At 44.8% G+C, this 15,426-nt stretch overlaps 1 protein-coding gene across 1 annotated transcript in view; it reads right to left on the bottom strand.

Moving 5' to 3' along the window:
• Positions 1-15,426, bottom strand: part of CROT (carnitine O-octanoyltransferase) — a 31,725-nt gene that overhangs the window by 1,283 nt on the left and 15,016 nt on the right. Inside the window, exons 7-16 of the mRNA XM_058678104.1 lie at positions 10,593-10,686; positions 10,354-10,479; positions 8,263-8,364; positions 7,287-7,370; positions 7,101-7,208; positions 6,769-6,899; positions 3,498-3,621; positions 2,696-2,774; positions 2,523-2,616; positions 2,302-2,421 (exon numbers count right to left, since the gene is read on the bottom strand). Of these exons, the coding sequence (XP_058534087.1) occupies positions 2,302-2,421; positions 2,523-2,616; positions 2,696-2,774; positions 3,498-3,621; positions 6,769-6,899; positions 7,101-7,208; positions 7,287-7,370; positions 8,263-8,364; positions 10,354-10,479; positions 10,593-10,686 (1,062 nt within the window). The remainder of the gene's footprint in view (positions 1-2,301; positions 2,422-2,522; positions 2,617-2,695; positions 2,775-3,497; positions 3,622-6,768; positions 6,900-7,100; positions 7,209-7,286; positions 7,371-8,262; positions 8,365-10,353; positions 10,480-10,592; positions 10,687-15,426) is intronic.

The raw sequence follows: 15,426 nt of genomic DNA, 5'->3' as shown, positions 1-15,426 counted from the left end.
GTCCTGACTGTAACTGGACTTCCCCTAGCTCTAAGCTCTCTAGGAGCTCCACAGACAGAGGTCCAGGTCAGGCCATGCAGCATGGAAGCTCCTGGGTGGGTGGGCACTCTTCATGCTACTGGAACAGTGCTCCAGGCTGGGCAGTGAAGACCGAGCTGAAGCCCCATACTGGTCACCAGTGTTTCAGGGCACTGTGTTTGCTCAAAGACGCTCTGAAAGCTTGAGAAATCCTGCCTTGTTTTCACCTCATGAGCACTGATTTCCCAGAGCTGTGCGTGCAATTCCCAAATCTCTTTCTACATCAACTATGCTGCTTTCCATAGATGAACAATTTCAGTTGTCCAAATTATATAAATAACCTTTCCTACACACACACACAACACAATTACTAAAGCATACCAGTAAATCATAAGAAATTCAAGCTATATTTGTCTATCAAAAATGTTTTATAAAACCTAGAATTTGTATTAAGAAAGAAAAAAGGATTTATTTGTATTAAATATTGTTTGTAATGATGAAAGAACACACTATAAGGATACTTTGAACAAATTCATGGAAAACAACTAAATTATGGTAAAAATAATTTAGCACATGGAAAATTATAAGGAATCTACACGTGGATTTCAATTTTTACGCCAAAATAGACTCTTAATTTAAATTCTGCTTGGCCACGAACTTCAAGTTTCCTCGTCAGGAAGCCACTAAGAGTGGAAAGCATTCAATCATAACATGCAAAGCATATTTAATGGCTTTGGGAACCTCCTGAAATAACATTAAGAATGACATTCACAAAAAGAACAAGAAGATATTAACACATGTAGATTTATACACATATATACCACATACTAGTATGTGATACACTGGAACTATCATATATAAGGTCTTTTGGCTTTGAATACAAATGTAATTCACCCCTAACTTTTTCTTTACAAATGTGTATTTAGTATGTATTAAATAAAATTCTACTTTAAAATAAGTCCATTCACACAATTTACAAATTTAATGAATGGGCTTGGCAGCGTGGCCTAGTGGCTAAGGTCCTCGCCTTGATCCCATATGGCCGCTGGTTCTAATCCCGGCAGCTCCACTTCCTCTCTATCTCTCCTCCTCTCAGTACATCTGACTTTGTAATAAAAATAAAAATAAATCTTAAAAAAAAAAAAAAACAAATTTAATGAATAAAAAAGTCCCTTCTAATTTCCACATATACCATTTAAAAATTATTTTGGGTTTATTTGTAGTAAGAACCCAAATGTAGGCTGCTAAATCTGAGCTCCGAGTTCATGTACCCACTGACTCCTGCCAGAGACCCTCCCATCACGGTAGCAGATCCCTCTACAGAGACCCTCCCATCACGGTAGCGGGTCCCTCTACAGAGACCCTCCCATCACGGTAGCGGGTCCCTCTACAGAGACCCTCCCATCACGGTAGCGGGTCCCTCTACAGAGACCCTCCCATCACGGTAGCGGGTCCCTCTACAGAGACCCTCCCATCACGGTAGCGGGTCCCTCTACAGAGACCCTCCCATCACGGTAGCGGGTCCCTCTACAGAGATCCTCCCATCACGGTAGCGGATCCCTATAGCAGCAAAATCGTGAAAACCAGTGTATACAGAAAAAAAAAAACTTTTGATGCCACCTAACACACCTTCAACAAGTTTCTCCTAATTTCTTCACTCCAGCAAATGCCACCATCAGCAAGTCCTACGGGCTGTAACTCCAAAATGCATCCCCAATCCTCTACTTCTCTCTCCTGCCATTCTCAACAGCCTTAGGCAAGTCTTCATCATCCTTTCCTCATGTGTGAAGGGCATTTGTCTCTGGCCAAGCTCACACTAACATTTCTTGACCTGACCTTACCTCATAAGGTCCCAGCACCTCCCCGCTGTTAGTTTGGACATTAAATGTTAGTGTGAGCTTGGGCGGAGACAAGCGGAACCAACAGCCAGACTTGCAACTCCTGCTGCAGTGCCGCGCCGCCCGCCCTCCTCAAATGGTGGATGCACAGCACGGATGTGTGGCACCCCAACTCCATCCACAAATGCCATCTAGACTTACAGGCCAGTGTACACTGACTTTGTGGGTGACGCTATCCACAGAGTCAACCTAAGTGTGGCCTGCATGAAAACACCTAAAGGGCTCATGTGACAAGTGGCTCAAAAGCATCACAGACAGCTAAGAATGCACATGAAATGGGCAGGTGGCCAGTTACAGAACAGAGACATGACCACAGAACAGACTCAGGGCAGGAAAGACATTCGGATGAGGACAGGCTGACACAGGGCAGGGGAAGCAGCCTCACCTGTCGTCTCGGATGTGGTAGAAGAAGCCGTACCCATTGTGAACCATGGGCACCACCACTCCCTGGATTCGTAAATAGCCAACCAGACTGGTCGAGAGGATAAAATTTCCACCGCCTCCACTGTGGCACAAAGACAAGACATTGTAAATGGCCTACCGATGAATGCAGTGCTCCTGAAGGGCAGCGGACTGAGCACACGATGGGACACTGCACCGTATTACCTTCGGGAAAAAAGTGGGTCTGTGTAGAGTTCTGGAGTCGGGAGACCTTCCTCTTTCGCTGTGAGTAAAAGTCCCAACAGGTGACGGTCAAATCCTGCAACAGAAGCCCAAGTGTGAGGTCGGCGTGAGTTTCCGACATGAGCAACTTTTTAGACTCGTTCCCGGCTCGGTACCTTTTCCAGCAGAGCATTCTTTCATCATTTTATTGTGCTTTGCAAATGCTTGCAACATCTTTTGCTGCCGTTCAGGAAGCTGTGTTAAAAAATCAAGAGATACTTCTATAACACACTGTACAAAATCTAATTATACAAACAAAAACCTAAGCTCATTGTAATTAGGGCTTGGGCGATTTGGGAGAGAAAAGATGTCTGGGCTGACGTGACATTGCCTAGCCACTCTACTCCCTTCCCCCGCCCCCGGGGCCCGCCCTTGGCTCTTCTCTCCTCGAGCAGGAAACGGGGGTTGTGGGCAGCACAGAAGGGACACAAACGCACAATGACAGCTTACACCTCTGTGAAAATACATGAACTTACACATAATCGTATCCAAACCAAAGCAGCAAGATACACAGGGAACAGTGGGAGTGCTGTCTAAATGCCTCCGCCGCAGCCGAGGGCAAACAGTCCCCATTGTTCTGGTTCTGGAGAAGTCGAACACGATGGGAGAGGCTACCTTCCTGGGACCCTGGAGAGCCGAGCACCCCACTGGCATGTCCTAACAGTGCGTCCACACAACTGATAGCTCAAGTAGTGAAGAAAATGATACAAATGTACTTTGTTCCAGGTCTTCCCTGTTTCTTAGTCTTTATACGATACACACTCACTGGCAAATGGGCAAATGAGCAAATGTCTGAAAATCTGGGAACAAACACCTCAACAAATCTCACGCTTAGGGGACAGAAAGCACATAAGCTGGTTATTCCATGGCCACTGCTCCTTCGAACACTGAATGCGGTGCAGCCCCTCGAATACTCACACTGGCAGACGGATCCTGCATGGACTGGCACCATCTGACTGCTTCCACAGTACACGGTCGCATAGTCTCTGTACGGCCATGATAGAAGTACCTCGTCATTGCTGTTTCATAACAGCAACCAGGGCTACAGCAAAAACAAAACAGAAAAAAGAAACAGTGTACTGTAAGAAAGCACATGTCCTAACATCACGATACAGTTGCCTAATGGAGCGTACTCCATGACTGAGTCCTGCAACACAAGGGTGGAGCGTTTCAACCATGCCTTCACACACCGCACAGCCAAAGTCTGCTCTAATCACCCGAGCAGCTTCACGGCTCAGCTGCTTCTAGCTTCCAGCAGTCCTCGCCTCCTGCCACCTACACTGTGGCGTGAACACGCACTTCAGGTGCAGACTTGCCACTGTGGTTTATAAGGCAAGACAGCAAAAGGAACGGGGTACCACATCTGAGACCAGATCAGAGAACTGTCAGGAGGAGCTTATCACTGGTTTTGCAAATGTCGAGGACTGAGTGATTTCTAACGATAAGGGGGCTGACTGGTCTTCGTGAAGATTCTATACATGCTGCTACATTATATAGCAACGACGTCTCTGGTTAGTCATTGTTAGCTAATCTTAGTAAATTCCCCAGGGAAATCAGACGTCTAGTAACTTGGCTAACAAAGTGAAATTAGCTAAGAGAAGAAATTAAGTATGAGCAAGCTTTTCTGATTTGAAAATACTGATGCTGTTATTTTGAAGTGGGAGTCTTGGGGTTGTTTTTCTATCTATCTGTTTATTAGCTTCTAACAGATTTAAATATGATTATAGGCAGTATAAAACTGCAAGGGTTAACTCCCAGAAAGTTAAGAGAATCTGAATGCGCTAATAGAAAAACTTGGTTTTTAGAAGATATGTTACTTAAGTTCTGTTGCTAGTGCGATTCCTAAAAATGGTTATGGTGAGAGCTGACAGTTTTAGATGTAGTTATTTGGGACATGCTTATGGGAATGATACTGTAGGAGATAAGAAAACTGGCAAAAAAAAAAAACTACGAATTAAAGGCATTTTCTTGAGTTAGTTAGGAGTGAGTCATTTCATTAGCATTACTTAGAGCGAGAATCTGGTTCATCCTAAAAGCACAATGAAATCATGGGAGTGCTGCAGGGGCTGTAAGGAAGGAGGCAGCAAGCACAACAGGAGCTCAGGCCTTGGTGTACTGCACATTTGTGGATTCAGCGTATATGCCAATCAGGAATGTGTTAGGGAAAGCTACCAATAACAAGTGAGAAAGTAGTACAGTACATAGCTTGAAATAAGTCTCTTGGGGGCAGGTGGTGGCATAGCCGACTAACCCCTTGTCTGTAGTGCCAGAGTCCCATTTGGGTGCCAATTTCAGTCCTAGTTGCTCCCCTTCAGATCTAGCTCCTTGCTAAAGGCCTGGGAAAACAGCAGAGGATGGCTCAAGTCCTTGGACCCCTGCAGCCACATGCGAGCCCCACAAGTAGCTCCTGGCTTCAGACCAGTCCAGATGTGGTCACTGCAGCCACGTGGGGACTAAACCAGCAGACGGAAGGCCTCTGTGTCTCTCCCTCTCTACGTAACTCTGACTTTAAAATACATTCATCTTTCAAAAGAGTACATCTCCTGGTTTTCAGACATCTTGTCCACTGCCGCTGTTGTGGATAACAGAGCCCTTGAAGAATGCGTGAGTACAGGTGCACAGGAATGCAGAGTGTGGCTGAAGCCACAAATCCCTATTATCAGTCTTACACGAAGTCGAGAATATGGATGTTTTTAATGTCATATTGTGTTAAAAGCACAGACAGCTACAAATAGGGGTACTAATAGCACTTCCTCATCATGTCAGTGTCTGATCTGCACTGTTAGTTCTGTTACTGCGTTGAAGTAGATCAATAGAAAAGTGTCTGGTGCACCTGCTGTGCCATAACGAAGCAGCACTGACACTCGTGTCAAGCTGTCTACTACTGCGGGAAGCCCGGTCAGGAGTAACGTTACAGCTGAAACAAACCGGAGGTCTTCATTCAAATTCTCTTCAACAATCATGAATTGCTAGTCTGAATCCAGTGCCCCCTGTACGGTAACACAGGATTGCCTGCAGAGATGTGGCAAGGCCATCACTTTGTGTCTAACTGGGCATACAGGTCTAACTGGCACAGTGGGTTAAGACATTGCCAACAGCCCGGCACAGGAGGCAGTGCCCTGGGGGAGCTCTGGAATGCAGGCTGTCATCTCTGGCAGCCCCGGGATCCAGCTCCAGCCCTGACATGGGCAGTCTCCCCCACCCAGGGACCACAGGGGAGCCACACCTCACCCCTCTGGAATACACCTGCTGATGACAGAAGCAGTCTCATGGCTTTACCATGGTCCCAGAGACAGTCCAGCGCACACAAGGAGCTGGCAAGTATTTACCTACCAAATCCACCCTTTAAGGAATGGAAAGACTGTTCTTCAAATGCACAGGCAACGATGCAAGGTTGTAAGGACTGTGAAAAGTCAGCAAGCCATGACACCACCAAGAGAAATAATCAAGTTCAGTAACTGATCCTAAGAAGAAAATTATCGATAAGATCACATTTAAAGACAGATAGACTCAGATTGGATAAGAAAGCAAGTGCCAGGGACTGCTATTTCTGCTATCCCCAAAATGAGTAAATGCTGCATAACCTATTAAAATGCTGTTTTACTGAACCCATCAGAAAACTGAGATTACAACAAAATGCCCAATAATGACGAGGTCCCTGCTGAAGGCAGGAGACACTTGAAAAGCATCCAGTGAACACAGCGATAAAGCAGCAAATTAAAACTGACAATCACAAACTGGATGGAAGTACAAAGTAAGATATGGTGACAACTGGAAAAAAGAGAAAGCTCAGAGGGGAAATGATACACGTGGGACCTCGCTGTTGTGACAATGGGGGCCAGCACCATGACTCCGTGGGTCATTGCCCCACCTTCCACCTCTGGCATCCTGGATGAGCACAGGTTTGTGTCCCGGCTGCTCTGTTTCAGGCCTAGCTCTCTGAGAAAGGAGCTCCCTTGTAGGAGACCCAGATGAAGCCCTAAGCCTCTGCTTTGGTCTGGTCCAGCTCCAGTCACTGCAACCATTTGAGGAGTTACCCAGTGCACCCAAGATTTCTTGCTCTCTCTTCTTCTATCTCTTTCGAATAAATAAATAAATAAATAAATAAACAAACAAACAAATAAATAAAAATATATGTGTCTTTGGGGAGAAAGAAAGGATCCTAAAATGGAACATGAGCAGGCCTCACCGTCCGTGTAGCCTGTAATAGGCCAGCTGCAGTGCAAGCTGAACGAACGTGTCGGGGTGAAGTGTCTTCTTCTTGGTCAGCTTTTTGCCAAATGATGTGAAGGCACGCGATACAATCTGCAGATGAGATGCCTAACAAAAAGAGTTAAAGACAAATGGCGAAAATCACCTCAAGAACACTCCGGACAGAACCAAGTTAGCATTTTCATTAACCCAAATTAAACATATTGAGCCTATAAAGTTTAAATGTGTTATAATGACATGCTCAGAGGACAGCCACATTTATTTCAAAAAAAAAGGTATTTCAATTTTTAGAGAAAGGCAAACACCTACCTCTTTGAGATACTGGGCTTTAGCTTGGCTGATGTCACTTAGCACCTTCTCATCCACTGTGAAGACGAGCTCCTCAGGAAGCGGTAAATCCTGTACTTTTTCCAAGCCCTGAAAATAAAGAAGACTTCAAAACATTTTCTCCATACAAATACTGGAGGGAAAGAATGCACATGGGAGCTGGCATACCTTCCACCTTCCTTCATTCTCTAGAATTTTCTCGTCAACATAGTGGGCGATGTTCACCATTACCATTGCATCGTAAGGCGCATGCTAAAATGAAAGGACAGAGCCACTCAACGTCTTCCGCCAGACTAGGACGGTCATGCAGTCTCAACCTAATTCACCCAGGCCAATCACAACTAAACAGAACGATTCCAATACTTAGGCTGCAATTATTAGGGAAAAAAACTAGCTATTTCTACCGAGGTCAAAGGTATGACCATTACCTTGGGCAGTGTACTTAGAAAGGAAGCCAAACAAAGTTGTGCCAGGAAAGTGGAAGACGCTTCTAGTGAAAGCATATGAATACTGTTGGCATTACCCACACTTGGGAGTGGCCTGGTATTTCTTAATGCCAGTCTGATTTAGGTTTTTATCATTAAACACACACTGAATCAATCATCATCTAAGGTAGGTTTCTTTAAACTGTCTTGGTCTATAAACCTTCTGAATGACAGCTACAAGATACAGCTAGTAAATATTTTTATGAAAATCAATAATGGTAGCAATTTCCAGGAATTTTAATATTCACAGAGCAGAGAAGATGATGTGTCATTTTAGAAAAGTTATGAATTACCTGGTAAGTCTTGGAACCTAGAAATACAGTCACATTCAGCTTCTTACGCACAGAACATACATGTAGGCAATACCTTGCTGTAAAGCAGGTGCTAATTCTCAGCAGGTAGTTAAGGTGGCTTTGTGAGCTGCCACTTCATGTAAATAGCATGCAAATTCTGTTCTGCAGCTATACCCCAAAGTACTGGCCTTTCTATAGTAGACCATTTGTCCCAAATCCTCCTGTCCCTGGGAATCATAATGCCATAACATCAAAAGGTGCTAACTTCTGATATACTGCAGCGCATCACAGGTGTTCGTTAGGTCACTGGCATGAAATTAACCAAAGAGATTAAAAGTGAGGGGAAAACTTCAACAGTTTACTTACGTCACAATTACAGCCAAATACTCCATTAGAAAAGGAAATCAAATTATAGGACTTGTCACCCCAGCGTACTGCAGGATCTCCACTGAAAAGTACTGTAAATATCTAAAATAAAGATTATTTTCCAAGTTAGAATAATGTTAACATTGGCTTGTATTTTCATCTTGAAAACTGATACCATCTCTCTTTGCCTCTCGAGTTCAATTAGATTTAGGAACAGTTAACCCTCAGAGATTATTACAGCCCAAGTTGAGCTATTTCCCCAAATCTCAAGTTAAAAAAAAACTGTACTAGCAAACAGGATGATGAGACAACATTCACGGATGTTTTCAGAAAACACTGGAACACAGACAAGGCTTCTGCAACCTGAACAGCACATGGCCTTGGGCTATCATTCAAGTTTAGTCAGAACTCATCTCCCACTGAAGCTGTGCTCCACACTGCAGCTTTCCTGACCTATTAATGCAGCATGAAGTCATCTTAGCTCATCACAGTGAACCTTTCTGCAAGCGAAATACAGTAAAATACAAGAGAAATATATTCTATCAGACAGTACAAATCCCAAGTTTTAGAAAACCACTTTATCTCTGTGTGCACATGCACATACAAGCAATCTAAACTTATTTTTTTTTTTGTTAAGTACCAAGTTCAAAATGTTTGAGCAACACTGCGATAAACGTTTTCCAGATCGTTTGTCTATTTTCATTCTACTTGAAAGACAGATGGTGAGAGATTTTTCATTTCCTGGCTCACTTCCCAAATGCCCATCCAGCCAGGAGCTGAGAACTCCGTCCAGGTTTCCCAAATGGGCAACGGGGTCTCGGGTCCTGGAGCCGTGGTCTGCTGCCTCCCAGGGCAGTCACCCGCAAGAGGCTCCCCGAGCACCAGGAGCCGGAGACGACCTGAGTGCAAGCGCCCAAAGCAGTCACTCAGCAAGCAGCCACTCAGCAAGCAGCCACTCAGCAAGCAGCCACTCAGCAAGCAGTCACTCAGCAAGCAGTCACTCAGTGGCTACACCTGAGGTATAACCTCGGAAACACTGTTTTGCTTTACTTTAAAAGAAAATGATACAAAGTGAACACATGTCACACATTTCATAACAAAGAGTTGGGAGCACAGCAGTATTTTACAATGTATTTACAATGAGTTTCAACGTTCTCAAAACAAAAAAGCAGCTAAAGAAAACTTCTTTTCTATCTGTAAGTTTTTTTCTTTAATCCTGGATTATTTTCTCCTATTATTCAACATTCTTGGATGTATTATGAAATGATGTAAGTGTTTTCAAAAGGTTATGATGCTTCCACTGATACGATTTCAGATCTTTTCTTTCCCAAGAAACAAAAACATTGCTTAGGGAGGGCAGGGGAAAGAGACAAAGCAAGGCTCCATTCACCCTTCATATCACTCCATTCCGAATGACAGAGCTGCTTCTTACAGAGGTGATGTTCCCTGGAGGACAGACTCTCCCAAATCCGGTATCAGGGCACACCGGGGTGAGTGGCAGGTAAGTGTTCCTGTCACATGTGTCAAGAGAAGCTCGTTTGCTCCAGTGTAACATTTCAGGCACAATCAACAAAAAGGCCCGGCAGCAATGAGCTTCAATTTGGCACATGCACAGTTCACATCTTTTAAAAGGGTTTAAGAATCCTAAATATTAAAAAAGAAAAGAAAATATCATATTCCTCACACATTGAGAGTCCTCCAAAAGATTCAGGGGAAGAAGAAAAGGAGCGCCAGCATTGCAGTGTAGTGGGCAAAGCCACACTTGCGACATCACCATCTTCTATGTGTGCTGGTTCAAGACCAGGTTGCTCCACTTCCTATCCAGTTCCCTCTAGATGCTACTGGGAAAGCAGCCGAAGATGGCTCAGCCACCTGGGCCTCTGTCACTCTGCGCAGGTGACCTAGATGAGGTTCCAGGTCCTTGGCTTCAAGCTGACCCAGCCCTGGCCATTACAGACATTTTGGGAGAGAATCAGCAGATGGGGAATATCTCTTTCTGTAACTTCCTTTCAAATAAATAGAGATGTCTTAAAAACAACAACAACAACAAAAGAAGAAAGAAAATGTGAGAACAGCAGTTAACGCAGTTACCTGGGAAAAATCTTCTGATGTTACATGTGGCCTGCTATCCTCTATGGAATATACGAACAAGCTGCTCTGAATTTTTTCTAACAAAGTCAAGTTCTTTGGATCAAGACCAATCAAATATTCTCGAGCCTAAAGGGTCAAGAAAGAATGATTACCAGTTAAAACTCCACTATGATGGAGCCAGAAAATCTCCACACAGCTTGCTAGAGGAAAGGTCCTTGAGGATGAGAAGCCGTCACTACCTTGGCCCAGCGAGTCCTCTCCTCGCTGGTCAGCGCTGCTACCCCAGGTCCCTCGGGCTCACTGTGGCACCTGCTGTGGATGTGTGTCAGCTGTCTGATGGAAGATGAAGGAGAGCGCATTCAGCGGAGGACAAGGAATGGGAGCTGCTCTGGCTGCCAACAGCTCATAGAGTTGGTCAATATTTAAATGTTTCAATACATTATCCAAACAGACTTTTGATGTCAACAGCAGTAATTTCCCACACTGTTTTTTTAAAAACAGATTGTGTTTTCCATTGATACCAAGAGTGTATTAGACAACAATTTCTATAAAGAAAATTCAGTTTGGCTGATGTGATTTGTGCTGTGGTGCACTCCCAAGGTTTAAGTAAATGTCCTTTACAATGCAGACCTTGAAAATATTCAGCTAATCAACCTTACAAATATCACATACTTCCTATAGTGATGAAATTAAGCATGTCTATTAACATGTAAAAAATCATAATAACTACTATATATCCAACTAATACTTGTGTTTTACCTAAAAAAAACAAGAGGTACCAAAAAGTCATTTTGAATGTTTTCATATACGCCATTTTCTTACTTGAATCATTATGATTTCAAGCCTCTCTTAGATGATAAACTAATTTCCCCAGGACTCTATGGCCCCTATTCCCCTCAATTTCCTTCAAACTGACAACAGGTCAATAACAACACTTTGCTATAAAGAGATAAATTTTCATCAGTTATATCCCTACTTCCCTAGGGTACATGCTAAGGGATTTCCTCAATCCAAAGCTTCCCGGGATTCCTACTGAAGGTACCCAGTACACTGTAAGGCACTTCCAAAATCCCCACTTATAGACACTCCTCATTTGTGTCTTCATCGTTCAAAATTTGAGAAAAAAAAAAAAGCTATTGATCATCATAATTTCGTCTAATAATTTTCCTTATGACATTGATAACTGATTTACTTCCTGCCAAACTCCTTCCTCTTTTATTTGACGCTACCTGTGCCCCTGGGGCAGGTAAAGCATCTTGATCCACAGTGGGCATCTCTGTTGGGATGGGGCCGCTTCCTTGCCTCTCTTTCTGCTCACCTGTCTGAACTGACTCCTGACTTTGCTCCAGTTGAAGACTGAGCCTGTGCACTTGCTGCTCCATAGGTGAGTCCTGGCAGGAGCCAGCGTAAACTCTGAAAGCTATGGCAGGAAAATTCAACCTCCTTCTTTTTCTCCACATGCTACCTAGAACACCTATCTCAGGGTCTGACCAATCTGGTTTACACTTTTAATTATGTCTTAAGTTTTAGGCAACATTTCCTAAATGCAGAGGTCTGGCCTGCTCATTCAGTTCATAGAGACAAACTTGTGTTTTTTAAACAGACACACAACACACACAACATGAAATCCTAATTTGTGCTAAGCACTGTATTAAGCAACAAGAAAACAAAACAAAACAAAATCCTGGCCTCCTAACTAATCCTCCTAAAGCTCCAGAGTTTCAATTCCACATCAAATTCAGGGGTAAATGTTAAGTTACACCCAGAGCTTACAGAAGTTAACTCTTCAGAGTTTGAAGAAAGGAACAACAAAACAAATGAGGAAATATCCTAGTGAACACAAACATAAACTTAAGAATTTGCCAGGTGGACAAGGCCAGAGGGGGCATTCCACAACGAAAACATGAGTGTATCCAAACACCAGAGATGGCCTGCTGTGTTCCAAGGGCCGCAAGCAGAGCAGCAGGATGCAAACACGAGCCTTGAGAGGAAGGGCAGGACATGGACTAGAGGCTGGCCTCAGGTGAACCCAGGCTCTGCTGAGGAATTGGGGCTGTACCCTAAACCACCAGTAACTTTAAGAATGCTAAGCAGGACCCAGCAAGATAGCCTGGTGGCTAAAGTCCTTGCCTTGCATACACCAGGATCTCATATGAGTGCTGGTTCATGGTCAAACTGCCCCGTCTCCCAGCCAGCTCCATGCTTGTGGCCTGGGAAAGTTAAGGACGGCCCAAAGCCTAGGGACCCTGCACCCATGTGGAAGACCCAGAAGAGGCTCCAGGCTCCCGGCTTTGGATCAGCTCAGTTTCGGCTGTTGTGGCCACTTGGGGAGTGAACCAGCTGGCAGAAGATCTTTCTCTCTGTCTCTGCTTTTCTCTGTAACTCTCACCAATAAAAAAATAAATAAAATAAACCTTTACAAAATAATTTTAAGCCAACATTGAAATCAAATCACAATTGAATTTTAAAACTATTAGACTTGGAGACTATGTGGAAAAAAGAAAACCCAGAAACTGAGGTAATGATCAGCAGAGATGCCATGAGAACCGAGACAAAAGCAAAGCAGAGGGAAGATGGAAAGAATTCGAGAAATCAGTGCAAAGCAAGCGAGCAGGCCTTTGCTTCTGGTTACTGTGGGACGCGAGGGAGCCGGGGAAGGTCAGGTCAGCTGTTCTGATTGAGGTGATTGGTGGGACTGTGCCACCGAGGAAGACGGGCATGCAGGAGTGCGAGACAAAGGCCAGTGAGGCCTACCACAATCACACTCCTGCAGGAAGACCTCACTGTCTCTAACTGATACAGGAACAAAACAACTATCTCTGCACTGTTACAGCTAAGCCATAATGGGACTGTCATGGTGGTGCACCACTCGAAGCATCTGCCTGCGGTGCTAACGCCTCCCTTATGGTGCAGGTAGGAGTCCCAGCTGCTCTGCTTCCGATCCAGCTCCTTGTTTGCAGCCTGGGAAAGCAGCAAAAGATGGCCAGGGCCTTGGGCCCCTGCACTCACATGGGAGACCTGGAGGAGGCTCCAGGCTCCTGCCTGTGCACTGATCCAACTCCAGCCAGTGCGGCGTTGGATCAGCCATCTGGGGAGTGAACCAGTGAATCGAAGAATCTCCTCTCTCTGTAGCTCTTCCTTCCGAACAAAAACAAATGAAATCTTTTTTAAAAAAATTAAGCAGCATGAGTAACAAAAACGAGCCAGTGTAAGTGAAAGGACTGTGGGGGGAACATTTGGCCCCGGTGCGGGGCATGCCAGGGCAGCAGCAAGCCAAAACAGAGCACACAGCCTGCGACGGGCACTCTTCAGACGGCCCAGCTCCAGCTCGCTGCTGCCAGGCCGGAACGCAGGCTGGTGCTGTTAGAACTTGTCATCACTTTTTAAAGAAAAAAATCACAAACCCAGGTTTGTATGTGAAGTCTCCTGATTGCTAAACGATGAATCAAACTTTCTGTTACCCAAGAAAAGCAGATCACAAACTAAACTGACAGATCATATGCATTCAATCTTGAAGAGTGGCTCTGAGTAATCTAGTCACTGACCCTGACCTAACGATTGCATACCACATCTGGGCCAAATTAAATACTATAGGGCCCGGCGCGTGGCCTAGCGGCTAAAGTCCTCGCCTTGAAAGCCCCGGAATCCCATATGGGCGCCGGTTCTAATCCCGGCAGCTCCACTTCCCAGCCAGCTCCCTGCTTGTGGCCTGGGAAAGCAGTTGAGGATGGCCCGATGCTTTGGGACACTGCACCCGGGTGGGAAGACCCGGAAGAGGTTCCAGGTTCCCGGCTTCGGACCGGCGCGCATCAGCCCGTTGTGGCTCACTTGGGGAGTGAATCATCGGACAGAAGATCTTCCTCTCTGTCTCTCCTCCTCTGTGTATATCTGGCTGTAATAAAATGAATAAATCTTTAAAAAAAAATTAAATACTATAACTGCCACATAAGTAAATATTATCCAAATCAAAAAAGCAAGAGCTAAAACATAAATTTGCTACATTAATTATTAATCATGCATAATTTCTTAAATTTTTAAGTAGAATAAAAATTTATAATGTGCATAATCAATAAAGGAGTAATGTCCATATCATAACAATACCTGTTGGTAATCAATAAAACACTGGGTAGAAAAATAAAAGTAAAGGGCCTGGTGTAGTAGCATAGCAGTTAAAGTCCTGGCCTTGCACACGCCGGGATCCCACATGGGTGCCAGTTCATATCCCGGCTGCTCCACTTCCCATCCAGCTCCCTACTTGTGGCCTGAGAAAGCAGTCGAGGACGGCCCTGAGACTCTGTCCCCGCGTGGAAGACCCGAAGAAGCTCTTGGCTCCTGGCTCCTGGATTGGCTCAACTCCGGCTGATGCGGTCACTTGAGGAGTGAATCGGCAGACAGATCTTCCTCTCCGTCTCTCCTCCTCTCTGTTATCTGACTTTCCAATAAAAATAAATAAATCTTAAAAAAAAAAAAACCACCACAAGCATGCTGAAAATCACAGGCTCTGTGGTCTGACTGTAGAGAGCATGTGTCAGAACTAGGTCTGCACAGTTGCTGAGGCCTGTGCAGTGGACAACATGCCCAGATGCTCATGGAGGATATGGCCATCAGTTCACTGAGGCCTGAGGAATGCATCTAGTACCATGGAGGGCAGAGCGATTTGGACAGCTCTCCCAGACAAGGATCTGCGTGAACTGAAACTGAGGTGCACTGTGTCAGCCAGCGGACCATGGAAGGATTTCCTCAGCCTTGGAGCAGAGAAGTCGGTGACATCTCTGAACTGTCAGGACCACCTAAGCCCTATCCTTGGAACATGCTCCACACTGGGGACCCTGGGATGACGGCGGGTGGCCATCCCCCCACCCTGGGTGCTGACGTGGTTGGGCTGCTGGCAGTGGTCCTCTCCTTTCTCTCTCCATTTCCCCCAAAAACAGGAAGAAAAAGGAGATTGGAGGCAGTTGTCTCATCCACTTACCCCCACACCTCAACACTCCCCACCCTAAGAGGTTCACACGAGCATGCATCCCTCCTAACTATATAAACATTATCAAAAATAAAATGAGTTCATTATTTTAA

The sequence above is a fragment of the Ochotona princeps genome, chromosome 20 (genome assembly GCF_030435755.1).
Source record: "Ochotona princeps isolate mOchPri1 chromosome 20, mOchPri1.hap1, whole genome shotgun sequence".
NCBI classification, from domain to species: Eukaryota; Metazoa; Chordata; class Mammalia; order Lagomorpha; family Ochotonidae; genus Ochotona; species Ochotona princeps.
Note: the sequence above shows the minus strand (reverse complement) of the source record. Positions and strands in the feature narration are given on the sequence as shown.